General features: G+C 36.6%; 1 protein-coding gene across 1 annotated transcript in view; it reads left to right on the forward strand.

Annotated features, from left to right (window-relative positions):
* The window catches only part of KIF6 (kinesin family member 6), a 183676-nt gene that overhangs the window by 146006 nt on the left and 12042 nt on the right, over nucleotides 1-25628 (forward strand). The window contains exons 16-19 of the mRNA XM_062573606.1: nucleotides 6819-6869; nucleotides 20783-20867; nucleotides 21842-21977; nucleotides 23586-23674. Of these exons, the coding sequence (XP_062429590.1) occupies nucleotides 6819-6869; nucleotides 20783-20867; nucleotides 21842-21977; nucleotides 23586-23674 (361 nt within the window). The remainder of the gene's footprint in view (nucleotides 1-6818; nucleotides 6870-20782; nucleotides 20868-21841; nucleotides 21978-23585; nucleotides 23675-25628) is intronic.

Below are 25628 nucleotides of genomic sequence, written 5' to 3' on the forward strand. Positions count from 1 at the left end.
GCAACACCTAAGATAACACTTTGGAATCTGAAGTGTAACAATTGAAATTTAGGCACCAAAATTCAGGAGAGCTGTATAAGGGGGGGAAACAACAACAAGAAAAAAAGCTATTTTAGCCCACTTTAGTTCTGGAATACAATTAACTTCTTTTTCTAGTGCACAGAGAAGCACTACTATCTTGAGCTAACTATCCAGGTGTTTGTCATACCCATTGAGAATCCCAGAATTAGATGTCCTTGTGCTGAAGTTCCTCAGAGAGTACTAGCTGCTAAACCTCTATGCTTACCTAATGCTGCCTGATAGCACTGAGTTCAACTTCAAAAAAACCCAGTTGGCTAGTGACAGCCAGCATTTAGATGATAGTATAAAAGTCTGAGCATTTGTTTCTAAATTCAGAAAGCATCCAAGTTCTGAATCCCAGTATGGACTGTTCTGAACCACAGTCCAGAGCCTTCAGTTCTTTTTGTTGGTTAGCTTAGATATCCTGGTAGTCTGTATGCGTGTGGTTATACATTTATATGTGCTAGCCACTTCCCACACTCCACTTTTTATAGAAAGGAATCCTTTGCCTTTGAGTGAATGAGATCTGTGATGCGTTCTAACATTTTCCTGATCTGAATGAATGTCCTGTTGATGACCACCTCAAGAATTAATGCCTGCAGAGACAATGACAGTCTCTACTTAGAGAAAGAGGGAGGTCCAGAATGATGTGATCAGAAAAATAAATTCAGTTTCTGTATGGCTTTGCCATGTACCCTATTAAAGTAGTTTTTCTATACTAGTCAGCTGTCAAAAAACAACTAGATAAAGGGAGCTATGGGAATACAGGCCAAATAGTGAACAGTTACAAGAATGCACATCAGCTGAAAGGTCCAAGTAATCATCTCAGTGAGGAAAAAAAAAAGAAAAAAAGAAAAAAAAGATGTTATCTGGCCAGAACTAATGAGAACATGTAATAAATGGGGAAGAGAGTTAATATGGAGGCTAGAAATGAAGAAATGAAAGCATAGAAATGGGGAAATGAGAACAGAGTTTAGAGGACTAAATACTGAGTAGCTCAAGAAACAATCAGTGAAGTTCAAGTGCAGGATCATCCTACAAGTGACAGAGACTGCTGTGTCAAAATATGTTTTCTGTTTGTGAATTTGATCATGCTTCTAGATATTAAATGTATTGATAAAAACTGCTCAGTATTGCAAGAAAGGGAACATGTTCCAGTTAGATATTTTTAATACTAATCTCAAGATGTGCAGTATCTTACACCATAGTAAAATGTATGCCCTTAAATTGGCAATAATTAAACTTCAAAGACTGTAAGCATGTTAGGAAAGCTGTTCATTTTCAAATATATTTGCTTATATTCTGAATTTAGTATATGGTTTACAACCATGGATTTGGTATGAAAGTCAGAGTTGTATTTCCAGTTCTGAACCTGCTGTCTTTCCTAGGAACTCTGCCAGATGAGTTCTACTAAATGTCAGAAACTACCTTGCTCCCAGTGGTCTGCCCCATCTGTTTGCTGGGAGTTACTGTCTCCACCACATTCTTCCCAGCACAGCTGGCAAAAGGGAGTGTTTACTGGTATTTCAGACATTCCAGTTAACTGGATAGTGTCACAGCTCAAATCTCTAATGAAGATATGATTGCGCTGATATGCCAAACTGTATGCTGAAGTAGTCAAAATACAGGCAGTCACTTCTACCTTCTCTGCTGTGGGGTCAGTAATCTTTGACAGGAAACCTTGGAAGACTAAGGAACGGGGAGGAGGGAGAAGGAGAAAAGAAAAGGATAGTAAGTAAAATCTTAAACTGCTGCAGATGTTTCTTCAGTGAACAGAAGGCAGAAATCTCCTGCAGCAGATTATACTTCACAGTATGTTACAGTATTGTCATTAATATATTTTTAATGCTGATAAGGGCTGTATTTCATCCCTTGAAAAATGTGTTGGACCTAGTCAGGAGCCCTGAGGGCTGCATAAGTGCTTTTTCTTTCCTGGACAGCACTTGTTTATGTGTTGTAGCTTATTTTGTCTAATTCATGAACGACTTAGAGATTTGTAGGTTTGTACAAGCTATCAAAGACAACCATTAGAAGGATTAAGAAAAACACCGTAACAGTCTGATTACACTAGAGAACCGTACAGAAGTTCTCAGACTCCCTGTCTCTCAGCATGGCTTTGTCATGAGAAGTATTGTGTTGATGTTTCAGCTAGCTAATTAGCTATAACTCTGCACAGTGCTGCATTGTGCCTTGAAGATGCAACCTAAAATGGATTAAACAATTGTTATGACTATCTGAGACTAAAGATGGATCTAACACTTAAACTACATCACATTGATAGCAACCCCAAATAATTACCCTGGAGGGTAAGTTCCAGAAATGGGACGTTCTCTGAATACAAAAGAGGGTGTTCTGCTAGATATTTCATGTAACACAAATGAAAGATTTAAAGATGAAGAAAGAGACTACACACTACACTAGCTGAGATGTGAAGATTTCAGAATCTCCTGGATGGAGTGACTTTTTAAGCTAAACACAGATTTGGAAAATGTTGCAAAGCAATCCCACAGTATTAAGAAAAGGGAAATGATTGATTAAGGCCCTTTCAGTCATTATATCAGAAAATACCCTACATCAAGTTAAGGACACATCTACATTAGTAACAACAAATATTCTCAAAGGGATGGAGTTAAAGCTGTATGTGCACTCTTAACTTGTCTAGTAGTTTTATCCTTTAAGTTAACAGTCTTTCAGTTCTCATAATAGTATTTTATAGGACATCTAATTAACATAAGAGAAAATTTAAAATATATCATGTGGATCCAAACAAAGCCAAAACTGTTATTTTTTAGTCAGTATTTTTAAATTGTAACATACTCTTTTTTTTGAGGGGGTGGGGCCTGAAGTGTGCACTTTATGGCAAAGTTTTCATTTTATGTGATAAATTGAAAGACAACTTCAGCTCCTTGAAAGAGGCTGGAGGAACAGAACTAAAGACAAAAAGTTACAGGAGAGCCTTAATTATTAAGTTACTGATTCTGATATTTGGTTAGCCTGTAAGATACTCTGCTTTGCATTATTATTCCTAATTTGACTTCTCTATTCCATTTTGTCTCCTCCATTTCCCTTGTTTCTTTTGTCTCCTGTCACAAAGCTAAAGTTCTCTGTTACGAGTTCATCTCTTTTCCATACCTCAGGATGGTACATGTGTCCAGAAACACAGGCCAAAACCAACAAATTTATCACAGCCTTAATGACAGCTGGCTGCATGCTGAGTGAATTCTTAAATTCCCCAAAACTACTCTTTTGCCAAAACATGTGGAGCTGCAGCAGTCAACATTTTACTAGGACTGTTATCTCCAAGTGAAGAATGACTCTACTGGAAAAAATTATTTGGTATCAGCTGCAGACCTATTTTTAGCTTCTTGTTTGGTGAGACTTCAGAAAACATAACTTGCCATATGTTGAGAGATGTTCGCCAAGTATTGAATTCAATTTCTGCAAACCACATTTAAGTGCTACTTTGTCCACAACTTTACACTGTTGGAATCAAAAGACATGTTTTTGTATGAGAATGTGATTCTTCATATTACTTTGAGTAAATATTTGTATTTGTGAAGGTTGTAGAACTGGCAGTACTAAAGACTGAAATCTTCCATTTGTTTATAATGGGAAGGTCTCTACAGGCAACAGTATTGGAACTATCTCCTAATTCTGTCACTCATAACAAACCTTGTATTGGGGCAACTGCTTTCTAGGAGAGAGAAAAGTAGAACAGGTCAGAAACACTCATTCTCCCACAAATATATTAGTGGTGAAAACAGAACCAGATTGTTTTAATCAAAAACATGTACAGAAAGTGTTAACTTTGTCAAAAGTCAAGAATTTCTATATGAAAACCAGAGTTTTTTCCAAATCTAAATAAAACATCAAATTTCAAATAGGATTAAAATAAATTGAACAATTAACTCATGTCTGGCTAAGTTTTGGTAGAGAATTGTAGTCAGGTGCCTAAGGATATCATTATATCCTCTTAACAAGAATGCGTGTTTGGGCTACATTTCCCATAATACATCTATAGTTTCTTCTCAGAAAGTTTTCTGCTAAATGATGACAAGTTAAATTTTTGCAGCCCTGTAAAGACAGTTTGGACTATTTGAATCAGATAAGTAGCTCCTTTCTCCTGCAATTCATTGATGAAAAACAAAGTTCTCTGTCTGCTCTAGGACTAAGAACGAATTTTTACTTTTTAAGCAGATGGAGATGTTTTCTTTGGTTCAGTTTTGATTACACGTGGTTCCTTTTCCACTTTCTCACTCTCCATAAAGCTGCCATAAAGAAGAAGGAAGAGATTTCTTATGACATTATGAGGCCTGTTGGATGGAGTAGAAGTGTACAAAGGCTGGAAGGAAGGGAAGGTGGAGCATTTGGGGCTGTTCCACATCTCTAGCTGGCCTAACTCACAGTGAAAGTAGATTTCTGCAGCCTCTGTGCTCTTTATCCCAGCTGTACTGACAGTAAAGTCTCGGTAATTGAAAGTTGAGCCTCTTGGCTATAATCATTTAAAAATCAGTCCCTGAATTCTTCTGTTTCCATTTATTTGTATTGACTGCAGGCTGTTGTCTATGAGTTCGATCTCATTTTCATTGACTTGTTTGGCTTGCTTTTTTCGGTTGACCTGATTGCCACTTGATAGAAATTTATGCAAAATATTTGAATTGCTGCTGATTTTTTTCTAGAAAAGTTAAAGACAGAAAAATAACTATTAAAACCACGTATTGACAAGATAAAGAATTTCACATATAAATAACGTTCAATTTCAGTTGACTTTTGATGAACACATATTGTAACAAATTGTAACATTTTTTTATGATGACAGTGGCATTGCCTTTCACAATTCAGAACACTTAAGAAAAGGAGTTTTTGAGCCCTTATATGAAGAGACATTTTTAGGTGGCTTTCAAGGCACATAATTAGTGGTGATCTATTGAACTGAATCACAAGATTACTGCAAATTGTTACATATCTCATGGCTCAATATAAAGTGAATAACATCACCCTATGTGATGTAATACAATAGAATAGAAGGATTAAAATATACAGAATAACAAAAAAGCAATTTAAGAAAAAAAAAGATAAGATTAATCACATTTCACTGAATAATGACTTCAACTGAGTTGTTCTACAAAGCTTTTAAAGCACAAAGGACATGAGTGTTAAACAGTTACTTGAGTTTTTCTATAAAAATTAACCAAGCTTTTTTGTCTTTAGTTACAGAAATTGGAAACTTACTTAACTAAATGGGTTTTTTTTTGGTTGAGTGTTAGTTGAGCTGAGACAGAGGATTTGTTTGGCTGGGGTAGAGAAGATTAGTTCTTTCAGCTAACTTGTTTCTCAGTAGATGAATGCTTTTCTTGATTTTATAGATAATTTGAAGTACAGATGAACCCACTGGTTTTGGTAGAAATAATTTAAAAGTATAAAACTTCTACTGTGCAGCAAGTAGGAATCTGCAATATCTCCTTTAAAGCTAAGGAATAGGTAGGGTTTCTTTCCAAAAACATGCAAAATGGTATTACCGGGCTGTTATACTGTAGTGTATTGCATACAGTATCTGTTCTAGAATGCTACTAAATACTTTAAAAATTATTCTCTTAGTTCTCTATGAAGTTTAATTTTCATGTTTTTTTGATATTCACAGAGCAGTCAGATTCTTATGACCTGTGAATGTAAATGTTTTTCCCTGTCTCTAATTAAACATTTGACAGCTTTTAATGACTTAATTTGTTCTGATTGGCTTGCTCTACAAGTGCTCATTTGTAAGCAGGTATTTTTAGTTCTAAGTAGATGCTGATAGGGCATAAGTAATCATCAGTCTGGAGCAAAGGTGAATCAGCACTGAATTTTGTATTTTTTTTCCTCCTAGTATACAGATGTATAGTTTGGTAAAGATTGTATGTATGTCTCTGCTTAGAAGAAGCTTTAATTTGAAAAGTTGGAGAGACGAATAATCTTGTCCTCCTTCAAAACGCATATACTGCTGAAGTTGCACATTTAGGGTTATGCTTTCCTTTATTGGTACTATTAGTATCAATGAATAATGGCTTTCCATGTGGTAATCTAATTATGGTTTGAAATAATTGTGAACTGGACCAGTGTCACAGGATCAAGGCGGAACTTAATAAAAGAAGGGTAAAGGTGAATTATATAGAGCATGGGAGCCTAACTAGGAATAATGAGATAATGAAATTAAGTAAAGAAAAATTCTGACTGAATACCAGTGACTTCTTCACAGTGAGTTCTTTAAGTAGTGAAACTTGCAGAAGCTCCAGAACATGGGATATTTAACCTGAGCAGGACAAACGTGAGAAGATCTACTGTACGGAGCCAATTTTTCACTGGTAAAGAGGTGGATGGGGTGACCTAATATGTCTTTTCCATGGATAGTGTCTATAAGTCTATTTGAATGAATACTTGGAATTATGTGCATCTTTTAGCCTCACTTGGCCTTCTTTTGTATCTAGCAGCAGCAGATCGCTATCCTGTGAAAGTGCTTGACAGTAAATAGCTTCTTTTTCAGTCTTTCTTATTGGACAGAGTTATAGTTGAGGATATATAGAGCCAAATTATGTCTACCTTTTAGCTGTGAGAGTGAGAAGGACAGAGGTCAGGAAACCACCTGTCCTGTGGATCAGAAAGAAATCCTTCAGTTGGCCAATTGCCTGGGGAATTTCAAATGGTGGGAAGTAAGCAGTGAGTTTGTTAATTTTTGACCTTTTAAAACTCTTTAACTATTTTCACTCTTATGTCTTTTACAGACCATCTGAAAGGAGAGATAACCCAGAGGCACATTCAAAGGGCAGCTTTAGGTAAGAACATTTCAAATACAATAGGAAACAATAGGAGCAACAACATAAAGCACCCAGAGCTTTATCTTACTCACTGGTAGACTGTATTTTCTGCAACAGTTTATGCCACATTTCAACACCGTAATAATGAATAGTCAACACCATAAACTCTTAAACTCTATGAACTTTGCCAGAGATTTGGTTCAAAAGGCATCAGATTTTATGTGGTGAGAAAAATGATGCAAAAGCTATATAAAGTTTCTTCTAAAATTGTAAAAGCGTTCTTTTCATGGTGACCAAAACAAGAACAGAGAGGTCTGAGCTCTCCAGTTTTTAGACTGTTTTGCTTTCTGATTACTCAAATTTGAATTCCCATTAACTGTACATTGATTTGTCCTGAGACAGGGCTTCTAGTTTGCCATGCTGCCACAGTCAAACATCCTTTCAGATTTTCCTCATTCTGAGAGGGACTGAAGGCATATACAGGTCATTTCTTTCAGATCTGGTTATAGAAATTGAGATATTTTTCCTTGCAACTTTTGTTGATGCAGGTGTGAAGCTGAAAACATCTGTGTAAGTTTTCTTGTTCATATAAGCATGGAGTCATGCAAATTTGGTTTAAAATATTTAAAGCTAACTCTGCTGACTTTGCACTGAAATGAACTAGGAGTGTTTATATGAGAATCCAATCTGGAGTTAGTAACCTGTAGCTAAGAGGTGACAGAAAACAGTTGGGAGCAATAACAGTTTACTACCTCTCACTTAGATCCACAGAAGAATGCTAAACTGTACCTTCATGGACTTTCTTTACATAAAGAATGGAGCTTGCTCAAACTGGCTGCAGTTTATGGTTTTATTTCAGTGGATACATAACCAATGTTTGGCCCTTCGTGAAGGGAGGAAATTTTTAATCTTGAATTTCTTCTGGAAGTCATGAAAATAAGTTCTGCAAAGTATCAAAGTAGTTTTGCCTTTCTCTTTTATTTTAGCCATTTGCATCTTAAGCTATATTGATGATGTTAGTGCTTTATACCCTCATCCTTGCAATCTGCATGATAATAGCTAGGCCAGCCTTGTACACTGTTTTTTATTGTATATAGAAAATTGTGTTGAAAATGCTGTTTTTCAACAACTATCAAAGCTGCTTTTCATAAAATAGGTATACATATTTTTTGTCATGTCCTGAGGAAATGACAATGGTTTTGCCAGCCATATGTTCACACTGTAAACATTTGATTGGTATTCCACGTTTCAGGCAACCCATGTGTTTTGATCTTGTGTTTTGAGCATTACTATCTGCTTATCATCACTAACTCTGGACCACACAAAATATTTTCCAGTCTTTTTTTCCCCTTCATTATTCATTCTTCGAATATTCTCAGTATTTTGACTTAATATTTATTCTATGAGTTGGGGAGTATTAGTGTTATATGCCTGCTTGCCTATATGGATGAACGTTCTTCAAGGAGGAACAGGTGTGCAGTCTCCCAGGATCTCTCTTGATGACCAGAATGTCATCAAGATAGTCTTAAATGAAAACTGCATGGTAAAAGCCTAATTAAGAGTCTGCTGAAATCCCAACATGAAATAAAACACTCCATTGTTTCAATTAGAAACCAAGTTAACGTCTTCCAGCTGCCATTTTTTTTTTTCTTAACTTAAAACATTTTTATGGTCAGAACTCTTTAAGAAGCAGTTTTAGTTGGATTTTGAACAGTTATGATCTGTTTCCCTCATGGCTATGCTTAAGATGTGGATTCCTCGTGGAAGGAAAACTCCACTACTTAGCCCATTGTTCTTTCCTATCTTTTTTTAAAATACCATATGCTGGGAGTTAACAAAGGACACAAGTAGATGGGAGGTTTCAGTGATGGCAGAGGAGTGTTCCGTGTTTTTCAATATAGACCAGAAGTGATGAATACTTTGTGTAAAATTCCCTGGGTTCACACTCAAGTGTTGCTTTCATCTTTATTCATGCAGAAAAGACCGTGTTATGCACATAATTCCCCCTTTTCCAGTAAGATCAGAGTAACATATACTGTGAAGTGTCATGAATTAGCATCACTGCATTCAAAGTTGCCTTTTTTTTCCTCTTTTCATGTTCTTTCTGCCTTTCTTTATTTCCCTTTCTACCTTTCTTATTGATCTCCTTTTTAACTTTTCCTAATTCTTACTGCTTTTGTGTTTTTCTATTCTTGGATTCTTCCTATTTTCTATTTTTTCTCAACATTTTCTTTCCCCAACATCATTTACTTCTGCATTTTTCCAACTTGAAGGGCCTATGTGATTCTTTCCTATGACTTTTCACTTCCTTTTGCATCTTAAACTGCATTTTCAGGCAGTCTTTAAAATGAATTAATATGCACAGCATTGAAGTACTGACAGAGCAAAAATCTTGGATCACCAGGATACTTCTGGAAAGGAAGATTGGAAAAGATGGAAAGAAAAGCTTTCCCTCAGGTCTTCAGTATTGTAGAAGTCAGATATATATTTTATGTCATTCCAAGGGAGTATTATCTTAAATGCTTTAAATTAGCGTTTCAGTAAAATACCATAACTGGTTCTTCATTATCTTATTCTACTTTTACATTAATTAAACATGACTGCAAGCAGACAGTCAAGCCAGTATAACATTTTCCACCTAACATTGGGGGAAGACTGAATCCTAAGCTGGAGCCTCGTCCTGACATAAGAAAATACCACAACAATACTGAGATGCAGTCATACTGGCAAAGGCATATTTTTTAAAAATAACTTTCCATAACAGAAGTAACTGTACTGAGAATAGCACATGATTACATCTCAAGCAGAGGCTTCTGTTGAGTCAACTCTAGAAGTTAAGAAGGACATTTGAACATAATCCTGACTGATATGCTCGTATCAGCAGAAAAATTTAGTAAATCTACCAAGAGTTTTCCAAGCTATTCTGTCTGCTTCAAAGAGATCATGACAAAGCTTCGTAGACAGAAAGTTCAATATGTGCATTCTGAAATTATCTTTTCTAAATTAAGGTAAATAGTAGAGTCTGAATTCAGTGATTCAGCATCTTCAGCACAGCTTGCCCCTCCCTAGACATAATTGCAGTTATTTTCCTAGCTGATTTGAAATGCAGTTTTGCAGCTTTCCATTTCAAATATTTTTCCTATTTGTTCATCAGCTTTCCTTCTGATTTTACATAAGTTTGAAATCTGGCCTGCCAGCAAACTACTACTTTTGGAATTCCTCTGAAAACATCTGGAGATGACAACACCTTTCCGGCTTCTAGGAAGGTTCGTTAGGGCCGATTTCAGCTCTGTTTTTCTAATACTGACTAGGCTAATAGTTAATAACTATGTCTTCTAGCTCATCTTCTGTGATCTGCATGAAAGGAATGCACACAGCATTTCCAAACTGCAGGTTTGAATCGTATTTAATCTATTTAAATAAATCCATAATTAAATAAAATGAACTCAATTCCTTTCACTGCTCTATATCTTGTAACTGAGAAGCCACTTTGTTCATAGGAAGCAGTAGATTCTTGGTCTACATTAATACCTTGAAATAAGGAGATGCAAGTGTTTTCAATCACAAAATGACAGAAGCTGAGAAAAGTGACAGTGTTTTCTTTCCCACACAAATCCAAGGCAGTCCATAAAGAATAATAGTTTTATTCAGAAATAAATTAGAAAAAAAGAAATTATCTGAGACCTTCATTCCTGACATTGAAAATTGATATCTTAGATGTAGGCTAAATAAAGATCTTTGGGGAAATAATCCATTTGTCTAAGTCCAGAATTTTATTTTTGCTTTGAGTTTTTTTTTTTTTTCCCCCGCAAGAAATAAAGCAACATCTTCTCAGGGCTGCTAGGTATCCAGAGGTACTTGCTCTATAACCATGTGGGTTGGTTCGTGTATTTTACACATCCCTGAGTATTCAGTCTGTAATATACACTATTTTCAGCAATACTGAGGAGTGTACTCAGTTCATGTAGAATGCTTTCAGGTATAGGGGAAGATTTCTCTTAGAAATGAACATTTTTCTTATGCACAATGGTTCATATGATCTGTTTGTGTGGCTATTTGTTCTTGAAATCTCAAGCACTAACAGACTAATTTCTGTAAAATTTTACAGCTCCTGTAAGCAGCAGGCGAGGCACTGATTATATTCTTAGAGTGACCTCTAGTGTTATAGAGCCACTTTTTAGTGATGGGTTTCATTTTGCCAGTGTGTCCATTATTTCAAAGGAAAATAATCAGAAATACTTTACATTGGGGTTTGTTTTTGGAATTCTGAGGTTGACAGAAGGTGGGTAAGACCATTCTTGTCAACAAGGATGCTTTTTCACTAAGATAAAGATATCAGTAGTAAAATTGGCTGAAGATTTCAAAAAATAATGGCTTTTAGAAAAGGGAGATTACTTAGGCAATGATCAAGATCATTTTGAATTTGCTTTGTATCATTATTGTAGCATAAGAAATACTGTTAGAAACATTTACTAAATCAGTTTTTAAGCAAATAACTGAAATATTGCTGAGCAGTGAATTTTGAACATGTATATAAGTATTTGCATAGGATAAGTAGATTAGAGGACCTTTATAGCTTCTTGTTACTGCAATGTATTAAACTTGTTGCATTTATTCCAGATTTGTCCTGGAGGAAGACAGCATAGGCTTTGGCCTCTGGTAGCTGCAGCTACACAACATAACACACTTATTTTCTTGGTTCTACATGCTTTTGTGCACTTGTAATCAGAGCAATCCGTGGCTAAAACTGAGAGCTCTTCAAGAGCTTTTGTATTTTTCTGTGTACCAAGTTTTTCTGTACCTTCTTCAATCAGGAAAAAGAAATACGCATTTGAAGCAGCAGGTAGATGAGCAGCAATGATTCTCTTGCTGCAGTATTTGTGGTTTGTTGTTAGGTCTTTTTTTCTTTTGTTTTTTTGTTTTTTTGTTTTTTTGTTTTTTTGTTTTTTTGTTTTTTTGTTTTTTTTTTTTTTTTGGTTAGTTGGTTGGGTTTTTTTTAGTATTATGTAGGAATGAAGTTGAAAACTGTAGGAGTATGTTTTAACAAGAAGACACTCCTTAAACCTGGCGCTTGAGGCCTCAAGCCCGTACAGACCTTTCTTTTCATAAGTTTCTATTTAGTCTTTCTAGACTGTTTCATAGTTTTGTTTGTTGCCGCGTGTTTCTATTACTCTTTTCAGCAGCTTTTTACTGCTTTGTTAAATTCTAGAGGCAACCATGAGCTTTCTCTTTTACTGTGTCCTCAAGAAGGAGAGTACTGCATCCAGTTGGGAAATCTTTGCAAGAATGTTGTTCTGAACTATCAGAGAAAATTCAGAGATTATATGTGTGTTCTCATTAAACTTCCGATATGATCCACTCAGCTTCAGATTATCTGATATCAAAAAAGAAGCAGAAGACATCCTTGGACTAAGTTATGTTTCTATTAGGAGTTATAAACTGGTATCACAGTTACGGAGTTTGCAGTTTTATTGACAATCATTTTAACATTTCACTGTTGTGGGAGCATCTTGCAGTCTCCAGGATTTCTTGCAATAAGTATTTCTCCTGAAATAATAAAGAGAAAGTTCAGTGTGAGTTCCTTTATGATCTAGAGAATCCTTCAGCTGACTAGTAAGTAGCAAGATAGAATCTGGGTAGGAAGGTCCCAATTCTCAAATCTAGTCTATCAAAATTAAGATATAAGAGAATAAGTTTCTGTGAAGTTGGTTAAGCATTGAAACAGGCTCTCAGAGAAGGTTACAGGATCTCCATCCTTGGAATTTTTCAAGACATGGCTGGACAAAGCCCTAAGCAACCTGGTTTGAGTCGAAGTTCACCCTACTTGGAACAGGAGGTTGCACCAGGCAGGCTCCCAAGGTCCATTCCCACCAGAGTGATTCTGTGATTCAAAGACAGAACTTGAGGTGAAGCAAATCAGAGAAAGTATCTTTTATACACATAGCCTACTAATTCTGAGCCTGAGCTGGTTTGCTTTGGCTCCAGTACCTCAGAGTAACCTCTGTCTGTTGGATCTAAAAAGCTGTTAAATAGCTGAGAATAACTGGCAGTATAAAGTGCTGCTGTCTTCCTTGTTTACTAAAGGCCGTGTACAGCAGATGTGCTGGGCAGCTAGACTCTATCAGTCAAAGTTTCTTCCATGAGAGCTCTTAATACACCAAACAAAAATTTTGTAATGTAGTGAACTCTAAATAACCAATAGAGCTCTTTTCAAATTTATATTTTCCTTGATTTTCTAAAGTTAAATGTCAGAGAGAGAATAGTATTTTCATGTGATCGGATAAGCATAGTACAAGGAGTGAGTGAGAATCAGTAGGGATAATGTGATGCTCTATGTTTCAGAACGAGCTACAAAAATAATTCAAAACTTTTTCTATTTTACATTTTTCTCTAATAGCCAGAAAAAAATAATTCGCTGTTTTTTCACTCATTAATTTTGAATGGTCAAGGTCAAAGAAGAATAATGAATTGGAAGAAGTTGCTAATACTATCCCACAAATGTGCCAAGGTTGGTATACTTCTCCAGAAAACAGTCTTGTGGATAAGTTTTAGTTTTCTTCTCAATATACAGTACAGTGTAGCCCAACTGGCAGCTACAAGGACATTTTCATTGAGCTCAATGCTCTTTCCCTCACAGGACATAAGTAACAGCTGTTTGAGTGGTGAGAAATGTCTGAATATCTGTAGACTTCTTGCACTGGCTCATAACCCCGCATAGCAGCCTTAGCTGTTGTGCTGCTGCAACTGATAGGTATGTGCATGGGAGCTAGCAGAAGCGTGAAAACTGCCTGAGTTGTCTGAGTTGGCTCTGATCTAATACTTCTATTATAACACAGAACAAGATCAACAGGAATTTTCTTAAAGACTTAACATGTCTGCTGACCTAAAGTCCTATGACTGTAGATTCAGAAATTTTCCAGAAAGCTTGTACATCATGTCAACATTTAAAGACGTATTAGGATTGTTCTTTTTGAGGGCCATAAGGGATTAACTAGTTTACTACAGATTTAACCAAGGCTATTGCTCAAATCTTTGCACATGTTCCCTGCTATCTTCACCAAAAAAAAAAAAAAAAAAAAAGGAGAGAGAGAGAGAGAGGGGAAGAAAAGAAATCTAAGTATGAACTCAACACCATTCATTTGTCTCCTTTGGGACATTAAACTGAACACTGCCACCCCTTGCTCATGATTTATTTATTTCACTAACAATTCTGTACCTGTGTCTGTAGTACTTCTCTCAGTCTTTCACACCTCCATCCTTCCTCTTTTCCACCTCCTCCACTTGCAGATGAAGTTTCATTTGCTATTACATTGTAGCAAACAGATAGACCCTGCAGTTCAGGCTGATACTACATTGTTATCAGCCTGTTTTATGTATGTATGTTTGGTTAGTATTTGGAAGTATCCACTCCTTGAATCAATCTGCTTTTTGTCCGAGTTGAGCTGACGTGTCAGTTGTATGACCTATCTATATGCATACACAGCTAAAACAGAAGCAGCTAAGTATAGAGCATGCGTGTTTATTTTCCTTAATATTCTTCCAAATGACATTACTATGAACTCACTGTACAGCCCAATGTCAATAATTTTGTGCATTTTCATAAGTATTTGTGCTGACATTGCTCCTTATCCATTAATGTTTAAGTTTATTTACATATCTATATCATTTTCAAAGAAGTGGTTGGGCCAGAGTTTCATGCAGAATGCATGTAGAACATCTAATAATTTTAGAAATCATTAGGTATTAGATTATTAAACCAATACCACAGGTGCTGTGTGCATTGCATTCCTAACTGTGACCTGCAAGCAGAAGATTTATTGAGTATACATATATATATTGCCTATGCGCAGTAAATCTGAGGCTTCCTAGAATTGAGTATAAGCTTAACTGAAGATTCTCAGCAAAAAATATGGCAGCTCTGAGCTTCAGTGTCTCTACTATGCACTGTGACACTCAGCATGAATGCACTTTTAGCACCTTCAGATACGTCCCGTTCTTACTAAATCTGTACTGTATCATTCTCAAACAAGTTCTTATGTTGGCACTACATTACAAAAGTTGTGGTGCCATCTGATTACACATACCATCCACACATTGGTGGCAGTGTAGTGCAAATGTCTCAGTTTTATGATAGGCAGCCAACTTCAGAAGTATTTTCCATCATTTCAAGAAAAGCATTTCAAACTTGGCAGAGACTTTTTTTCAATGAAAGCTCTTTGACGTTGTAGAAGTGAACACTAAGAAAGCCTCAAAATTGGTGGATAACAAATCACCTCCCTTTTGAGGAGGTGGAAAAAGACAATTCAAATGGCAGATATGGCTTTGTATAATATTATGAGCAAGATAAATGATGCAACAATAACCTTGTGTAATCTATTGATAAAGTGCATTTAGTAAATGTAGGCAAAAATCTGGATCAGTGAGGGTTTGCTGACTATGACTTGCTATGTTGTTATTCTGCTAGATCAACTGGCATGTATGGAACACATTAAACTTGAAGTTTCATTTTTTTCGGTAAATTGTACTTGTATATTTGGAAACCACCCGTGAAATTTTAGCCACAGTGGTTTCAGAAACTTTCATGGCTTGAGTACAGATGAAGTGAAGGCAACGCCTTTTGTTTCATGTGCCATGTATTTTCAGGACCAAATTTATAGATGACTAGTTTCAAAGAAGAGACTTAAGGGAATAGAAGTGTGACTGTGCTTAACCAAAATGGCTCACAGAGACTGAAAAAATAGCTCAACTTTCCAGGTGTGCAGTGGAAGTAAGTTAGCTCTAGCCAATGTTAAGCCAGTAAAACAATAAGCAGTACAATGATACAAAAAAAGCAGCATACCAATGGACTTTTTAACTAAAAACAGTGATTAAAAAGAATCAATAAAATATATATGTCTTTAATCCTTCTTCCCTGCCCCCAAACATGTAAAGTGCTGAAAATGAGGCAGTCTCTTTCAATGTATACTCCTGATCACCTGGCTGATAGTTTAAAAAATCTGTTCAATATGATGATGATAAACTTGCTCTAGAACCCACAATGCAAATTCCTCCAATCTTCATCTGGATCTGAGTTTCATTGTGCATACCCGTCTTGGCTTTTGTGCAAAGTACACGCATAATTCCCAGTGACAAACACCGGCAGACATGGCCTAGGGGAGGAATGAGAGAGAAGAGCAGGAGAATTCCCTGTAAATCATCCCCAAATAATGAAGGAAGAATAGCTGTTTTTTGAAAGCCCAAGTGACAGCATATGCTCCAGTTAGAAAGTACTAAAGCCAGAAGGCTTGCCAAAAGTTGTGCAGCTGATTAATAAAGCAGTAAAAATATTAACTGGGTGCTGAAGTCAATTTGAAATGTGAGTTCTTCAAATGACTATAAACTTAAGCTGATAAACACAAGATTAATGAAAAAAATGAATAACCTTTGACTGCAAGTGTACAGCTGAAGGGCAGGGCACAATGTTAGTTGAGGCACAAGGACAACAAATTCCAAGGAAATTGACTTTTAAGATATATTCAGTTCTAAAAATATGTAGTGCCTCAGAGTATGAAGTTCAGGGTCACAGAGAAATTCTTGCAAAATTGTGTGACTGTAAACAAGAATCTGTCTGAGTATTTCAAGTTGTTGCCTGCTTGCAGTGAACTACGGTGATAACAGTTGGTATCTTACGTTGGAAATAATGTTTTTCATCCATGTTGCCATAATGCTTTGAAACGGTGAGCCAGTTAGCAGGTGCTATAATTTCTTTCTGCTACTGTTTGATTTGGTGGTGTGGAATATATTCTGAAATTTACTACTTACTTTGCTCCAAAATTGGTCCTTTCATTAAAATGAAAGCATTGTAATTTAATATGCATCTTGCAATTTTGTCTGTGAAAAAAGGCACCCTTAGTGATACAAACTGACTATCAGCACATGCAGAGTTCGCCTTCCTCTCTGAGTAAGCAACCTGTATCAATTGTTTCACATGCCCCATTTAGCCAATGGATTGTTATATTTGAAAATGAAAGAAAAGCAGTTAATGATAAATATAAATGTTAGTGGCTATTTTGCTGTCCAACATAGTGCTGTCAAAACACCCTCTTTCTGTGGTGTGGCTCAGTACTGTTAGTAAAAGACTCTAAGATTCATGAGTATTGCCTCTCTATTGTATGTGCTGTTATGCTAATAAAAAGAAATTTATACTCCATGTGAGTACACTGCTGATTTCTCCTGAAATAACTCTGTTGTATACAACTGAGTAGAGATTGCCAACAGAAGCCCCTGGCATACACATAGACAATGTTTTCCCAAACATTTACATCATACCTCCTATGTGCCCCAAGACCTGGATCTGCAGTAGCCAGGATCAAATTCCACCAACTGCATTTGTTTCCTGAGAGGAGAAGTCACTGGGGAGCTCTAAAAGAACATGTGATATTGCACATTGGCTGAATGGCTGCTCAACTTTACTGATGTACTAAAACGGTACAGATGAACTGTACACCCAGGCTTTATGGGACAAAGTGCGAATCCATGAATTAAAGTCAACCCTGAGTGAGCTAGCAAAGCAGATACTGCTGTGTTTTCTCCTGTACAGTTGCAGAAATTCTATCTGATATTTAATATTTCAGCAGTAGCACCTCTGCACTTTCTAATTATTGCACATTTATCATGTTTATGGACCAAAATCGATCCTGTGAATTTCCAGTTTGTCCTGACTTAAGTGTTGTTTTGTGTATGTGTGGTTAATACATAGATAAAATGACTTGATGTTTTAATATACTTTTTCTGTTTGTTTATGAGCAAGGAGACATATATAGCAATAAAAGATAACTCTTTAGAGGAAGAAAAACCTGTAGCAAAAATTCAGTATTTCTTCTTATCTATCATATCTATCTGAACTTCATGAGTAAATATTATGCCTTGTACGTTGTAATGCCTGTTCACTCGGTTATTCCACTCATGTTATTTTAGAACATTGAGCCTGCCTGCTGAAGAAAGGTAACATTAGACACAAGATGCAGAACACAGCCTGAGCCAGCAAACTTCTGCCTAGCCTCCTAGCCTGAGCTGTAGCTGAAATTGCCTGAGCTGGTGGGAGGAGAGGGGTGTGAGGAGTCAGCAGCAGCAGTGCAGGGACACACAGAGGCCCCAGCAGGGATTCAGGAATGGTAAAGAGGAGAGGGGAGAAAAGAAGTTGCAGAGAATGAGCAGAAAGTAGAAGTAGCCTACAAAAATATTGGAAAATACTGTGCCAGACCATAGATCACCTTTACTTTGAACTTCAGGGAAGAGCCATGTGTTTATCTGTGTACATTAAGATAGGGAGATTCAAAGAGATCTACAGTTTTTAGAGCAGGGTGTTGTTCAGCAGACAAGCATATTGTTGCAGTAAGTAGGCGTGATAAATAGCTGAAATGCAGACTGCAGCAGCACAGGAAAAGAACAGAGAACATATAAAGTGGCACCCAAGTAGGCATGTCCTGGGACTTTACTTACCATGGGACTTCACCTGACACTGTGATCTTCTGCTTTTGTGTCTGAGTCACACTGAGGTATATATAAGTTTTGGTCATTTACTAGGTTAGATTTGTTTTGCTGCCATGGCCACTTCAGCTTGCACTATATACATGTCTTTCTGTTCTGTACATACACAAATCTCTGGGCTGCTCATCTTGCCCACAACCACGATCCTTGCTTTCATCACCAGTGGATTCCTAGAGAGATGTATAGCTGTTTCCTGGAGAGAGCTGCATTCAAAGTTGAGGATGGTGAAGGCTTTGCATCATAGATGTGTTTGTCTTTTATAAAAGGCTTTATTGTTACTTCTGAAGGTAATTTTCAACCATGTCATCCTTTCCACAGTATATAATCATCATCAACAAAATATTTTTCTTATTGTTTTCATATATATAAATGACCAGATTCTGCCTAACTTTGGCTGTCCTTTGAGGGCTAGAGTAAGATGTTTTTCCAAGTACTAAATGTCCAAATAAATCAGGGAAGGAAAGTTGCAATATTATGGCCCTGCATGACTTTCTAATGACTAGGAGAATTTCCTGATGTTTGTGTGTAGGGAAGCATTTACTTCAGGAACAGCATTAACATTTTAAGATTGTACTGTATTACATTCTACATTATTTCCCTTCAGCTAGAGCTACCACCTCCTGAGCTCAGACCCTGTAACAGATGATGTGAATAGGCCAAATGCACTTCATGTGCTCAGGAGAGTCCCCTTGAACTGCTGCTGAAAATGATTCAAGCTAAGCCTGGCTGGCTTTGCACTGCAACATATCAAGAACGTTCACATGGTCTGTGAACATGACTCACTTGGACAGCAGTAACTCCTTAAATCATTTCAGTTTGTTCCACAGGTCCATGTTTCTCTCAACCCTGGATGTTGCGAATTCATAAGATGTAGAACAAAATGCAGAGCCTCACAAGCTCTGCAGTGAGTCTGTCTCCTGGAGTTCCTTGTGTAGCTCTGCACATGTATGCACATGTATGCCCTCTTTCTGAGGGTAAAATCTGATGCATTAGAAAGTCCAGATTGCCTGAAATCAATGGATGTTTTACTGCTTTCCTCAAAGGTTCTGAAGTGACTGCTGAGACCTTCTCATTACCTACTGTGTTCAGTTATAACTTATTATATAATGCCACTGTTCTAACATCTCCTCGGTCATGAGGTTTGCACCTCCTAATTTGCGTGTTTACTTTAATATCCCAGTTCATTTTTTAATCTTTTGAGGGTATCCTCTCCACCACACTCACATCTTCACTCTATCCTTTTATAATGTGCATGTCCAACAAGACGTGTAGATGTGTGGAATGAGAGTTGTGCGTGGGTTTTGTCCACCTTGGCTTTTAGTCTGTGTTAGCATGCTTGACCTAAGCACTCTAAATGACATAAAATGCTTTTCAGTTTCATTTTTATTAAGCTACAGGGTGCTACAACAAAAGATTAATGGTTTTAGCTGGCGTGCTGACAGGCAGAGAGGGGTCATTACTGCCCTCTTGATCCAGACAGAATTCCATTCCTTGAAGCTGGGGTACACTCCTTAGGCCTAATGACAAGGTGATGTATAATTTATTTTCTTGGCAGAAATAATAGTCAAGATGGAAACTTACTTGTATTGTACAGCAAATCTTTTGTTTCTTTCATTTTTTATGTAGTTAAAAAGTTTAAACATGTTTTCTTGGGACTCTTAAACTACTCATTCATTCTGGAAATAGAAACTGTGTAATACTAGTAGGTAACTTTTTACATTTCCTTTCAATGTTGAATTGAATCCGGTTCATATAACCTGCAGTGGAGAGACTGTTTGGCATTTCTCAGTATAAGAGCTAACCGTGTTATAGTGTAGAGAAATCCTATGTTGTTTTCTTAGACTGAATTAGGATGAATGCTCTTGACTCCTTCACTTTGAAAAAGTTCTCAAAGACAGTTTCAGGATATTTCCTTTGTTTATACTAATTGTCTGAATTTATTGTTTATCAGAGTTAATTTCTTCTTCAGGATATGTTTACTCTCCTTTCTGTTACTATATTTCCAGCCAACAGCACAGCTATCTTCTTCTTGCAAGAACTTTGTTATTGTAGTCTTACTTGTCTTTGTAGCCCAAACTGACAGATTTAATGCCTTTGGTTTTATGCCAAAGGCAAGAAGTTAAAATGGACTGGCAAAATGATTTTCATTAATATTTAAAATAAATATTCCAATCTTTACTGTAAAATTCAAACCAACTCAATTCAAGTCACTAAAATTATTTTGATCTCTCTTATATTAAATAAAGATTAAAAGGAATTTGAATCTACATTTCCAGAGGAAGCAAAATGAGTACAGGGCCCCATTTCACTACTTACCTCTTAAAAAATAGCTTTTATTCTAATTAAAAGTTGCTTCTTTTGGCCTCATGATCATTGCTTATATGTGGTTATTTCTCTTCTAGCTGTTGCCAGTCCCTCTGATGAGCTAAATAAGCTTGATCCAGTAGAAGAGAAGCTTCGAGCACAAATTGAAGAAGAGAAGAAAAGGTATTAGTTTTGATTCAAACCACCCTTCAGAAGATAAATTACACTAATAATGTATTCTGATTAGAATTTTGCACACACTGCTGTCCTCAGGGTTTTCTTTTACGTTTTAAAAGATATCAGCTTTGTAGTTCATTAATATATTTTTAACATTTGCATATACTGTTGGTTTATTTGTCTGTACATTATAAATTATATGTTTAGACTAATGGTCAAAAATAAATAAAAATAGATTAATGCCCCCTTGAGGATTAGCATTAGAAACTTGTTCTTTAGTTCTGAATGTATTGTGAGCCCAGTCAGTTGTTTCAGATGTAATGTCCTGCTTTCCTTGACCGAAAGACAACCTTCAAGCTCTGCAGGGTGGATTAAGCATAAATACTATGCAGAGTATGCATTGCTTAACCAATTGTTCTGTTTGCTTTATTGCAACAGTAGCCAAGATGATAAAAGAAAATACATGCAATGATATCAAGTAATTTGCTAACATTTATTTTAGCTCTAATCTGTGAGGAAACTTCTGGCTACTTCCTGCTATATAGGTAAATCTCCAACCGTACATTAGACGAGAGGCCTGGTTAATGAAGCTTTGACTGAGAGGGGAATAAATACAAAGCTTCTAACTGAATCCAGGCTCTGGATACCAGCTGTTGATTTACAGTATCATGCTGAGAAATCAAAAGAAATAATTGACATATTTGACTGAGCCTGTATTTTAATTGTTAGTATCAGTCTTACTTGAACTTCACTACTCTTCAGTGAAATAGAAGTTTTCTCAGATAAATTTCTTCTATCTACTACCCCATGAAAGCTCTGCTAAATTTGGGATGTCTCTTCCTCCCATCACCCTTCCCCCACAAACTCTGCTTATTGCATCTTATAGTGTAATTTAAATTATTAACTATTCTAGGGAGAATAAGGCTTTGTTCAGAGATATATTGGAAGATCTGTAATATACTTTCTTCTTCTCATATTAGTTATAAAACAATGTTCAATCGCTTGAAAGGGTTGAAGGTAGAGATTGAGCACCTACAGCTTCTCATGGAAAAAGCCAAGGTGAAACTGCAAAAGGACTTTCAAGTCTGGTGGTCTGAAGAGGTAACAAAACTACAGGTATAAAATTGTTTTCTATTTCTTCCCTTTTCATGCAAATGTAACATCTTCAACTGGTGCTTAAGGAAGTATCTAATTGGTTAGACAGAAAGGAGGCTGAAGGGTAGGATCTGGGGCCTGATTCATTCTCTGTTCATTCAACTGTAAATCAGACACAGCTCATGTGAATTATGTTTGCATGAAACTAATACAAATGAAACAGAGCTCTTGTCTTCTACTCTATTTTCAGTTTTGACTTCCTCTCAGACAACTAGAACAAAAATCAAGAATTGTCCCAAAAATGCCACAGAGTCTGAAAGAACATAAAATGAATAGGAAAGACTTGGGGAAGAGTATCTTTCTTACTGGTAGGAAAATTCCAATTTCATCAGGTTTATGCTATGTTTGAGTGTATTAGAAGTTGGCAGTCATGGCTGTAGTACAGCAAAATCCAATAAGCATAACTGACTTTTAGCTTTCTGTGGTTGCAGTGACTTCCATAACCTCTAATAGTTCCTAAGCTCCCAGAGGGCCGCTGACTCTCAGGATAGAGTGTGCATCCCTAGCTCTCTAGCCGAGTCCCACAGCTAGTATCATTGCCTGTTTAGGAGCCCAGCAGAAACAGAGTGCTCTAATCTGATGACTTGTATAAAAACAAACTAACGAGGTATTTTAAACAGTGTATATAAAGTGTATAACACAGTGAGACAGGCTGAAAGATGTGTAGTTTCATAAACACAGGAGACAGTACCAGAGGTTCTAGAGGGGAAAAACTGAAACAAGTCAGCTTTTTAATGAGCTCCCCTTCTGATTTTTATGATGTCAAAGCAGTGACATGGCATCTCACAGCACAGCACTGCGAGGAAAAGCACATTGGCCTAAATGAAAAAGTGCTGAGTGCAGTCCATCCATATTATATGTTATTAACTGAAACAGAAGATTTACTTCCCTGGAAAAAAAAATGATGTTTTTTTTTTGTTTAATGAGTATGAATTTTAACTATAGTTTTAATAAAATGGTATAAAATAGATATTGCACTTAACATGAGCAACTTAGTTGTCCATAAAGCACCATCTAACTATCTTAACTTCAAGTTATCATTGCAAAATATTTTTCAGATTAAAAGCCTTAACCATATATGTGGCAAAGAGGATATGTTTTAGTGACCTTACTGTCTACAAATTTAGAATTTTCAAAGCACTGCAAGTAATATCCTTGCATCTGCCAGAGCATATTTTTTTCTATCCCTTGACAGGAGGAGTCCAGGATTCAGCTTCTCATGATTCATCAGCAGAAGATAAAAAATCTTGAAAAAATAATTGGGATTTATTTCTTGAATCTTGACCTATCTGTACATCTGAATTGCCTAAGAAACTCAAATCACCCAACACGTGCTGTTTTGTATTAAAAAAAAATGAAACCTGAGCTTAGAAATACTTGAACCAATTTTAAACACTTTTCCCTTTGTTCAGAAGTGTGTGTCCAAGCGAGGAAAATATTGTATGATTCAGACTCTGTGTTTTTTAAGTGAGTCATTGACTATCTTGTTACTGCCGAGATCTGTAGGCCAGTATTAAATACTCTAAAAGAGTCCTATGCTACATAATTTGTTCTTCATTCTAAACCCAGCAGGAAAAGCCAGAGCTGGTTAATACAGCAAATACGGCAGCAGCTTATCCCCAGTTTATCAAATCCTCACAACATCTATCTACTAACAGGTAAAATGGTCATTTTTCTCTTCCTTACTTATTTGTGAGTAGGTACAGTTTTATTAAATCTGCAGTATACCAGAATGCTTTTGCAAGCATCACGCTCAAGTACTGCATTTCCAGTTACAAGAAAAATGACTATGTAGAAAGGGAATTTTTATCATTCCCTTATTTTGCAATTGTATTGAAGGTAGCTTATTGTAACTCAGCCTTCTTGACATGTTCATATAGGAACCCTAGGAGACCTGTTCCTAGAGACTCCATGACAGGTAACCAATAAAAGCAAGCCTATTATCAGTGGATTTTGCTATATGAGGAGACTGCATCTCCACTGGAATATATTTAGAGGGCTGCAAATCAAAAAAGATTTAAAATTGATGTAATGTATAGCCTAGATTTGCTGTTGAAAAATGTCCTGGTGCTGCATATATCCGGTATATTATGTCACAATGACATTACATTTGATATTGTAAAACACTGGTGCACCCCCTGCAGCAGAACTGTGTAAAGCACATGTGTTGTTCATTTCGTTATCAGTCACTGCAGGTTTCAAAATCTCGAGTTTACATTTGCACTAATAGGTCTTTCATAGCCCTGTAGAGTGCAGCAAAATAATACCAAAATGTGCACGTTTCCATGTTCAGTGACAATAAATGGAAGTGGTCTCTCTCCCTCTCTCTCTCCCCAACACTTTCTGTTTCTCTCTTCTTCCCTCCCTCTCTCTCTCTCTCATCCCTACCTCTGTCCCCCCCCCCCATTCATTATACATTCAACCCTTTCCTGATGAGTGGCTTTGCCTGCTATTTTATAACAATACTGTGCTCTAATGTTTTCAGGTTTTTGCAGCAAGCAAAATATATCCTACATGCATCCTAAATGATGAATATTGTGATTTGCTTAAAACTGTAAAACACATTCTAGTTTTTACTGCAGCCTTTCAGGTAGCTATCATAAATGCTCTACAGTCCGTGCAGAGAGAGAATGAAAAACATAATCCTCGAATGATACCTGAGAAGGCGCTACCAGATGGCTAGAATTGATGATTCCTAACTTTAATCTTCTCTGCTTTGCTTTGATTCTTGTTCTGTGTTCTCTGAAGACTTAGGCACATTCACTGCCAAAGGCTGACGTAGTTTAAGACCTAAATTTCAGCTGTTCATTTCTGATTTTGTGCTGACCATAACTACGATTATAGGAAAGCTGATGGAACAGAACATGAGAAGACTTTAATGTATTGCTGTGCAATCAATTAGTTCACACAACCCATGACTGTCACTTGAGCTACCCTTCTTAACTTCGTACTGAATTAGACAAGGGAGCAATTACACAACATCTTTGCCCCGTTGTTCTTGGGAACAGTAATTTCTAGTTGGTGTGCTCATAAATTTCTTAGGACAGTGAAATCTTTTGTAGTTTAAGCTAGAACCAAAATGAACACATGATAATGCCAAAGGGCTTTTCAGAGCAATGGGAGACTGTCTTGCAGCAGTGGTGATTTTTTGCTTTTTTTCCACAGCTCAGAAGCAAAAATGCATAATCAGTGCCTCTATGCTTTTCTTTTAATCTTTTCTTCAAGTTCTATTCCATTTGTGTTTATCAGAGGACAGGTCTCAGAGAAGTATATCTGGCATTTTGAACAGAACTTGGGAAGGTGTGTGGTTTCTTTAAATTTCTGAGATTATTTCACAGTCCTGGACTGCCCCACATGATCTCTTGGAAAAACTTACATTTTCTTCATAATAAACGGTTCCATCATATCTGACTAATGGACATCTTGAACAAGGATGGCTGAAAGATCCTCCTATGCATAGAATAGACCCAGAATGTTCACCTTCCTGAACTGAAAGTGTAGTGGGAGTCAGAATGAATATAGTTTTGCTTTCCCGTATCTAATATCATCTCTATCAGTATTCATGCAATGGTCTTTTGAAGTGAACTGCTCTTTCCATCTTATATTTACAGA

This window comes from Rhea pennata, chromosome 3 (genome assembly GCF_028389875.1).
Source record: "Rhea pennata isolate bPtePen1 chromosome 3, bPtePen1.pri, whole genome shotgun sequence".
In the NCBI taxonomy this organism is placed as follows: Eukaryota; Metazoa; Chordata; class Aves; order Rheiformes; family Rheidae; genus Rhea; species Rhea pennata.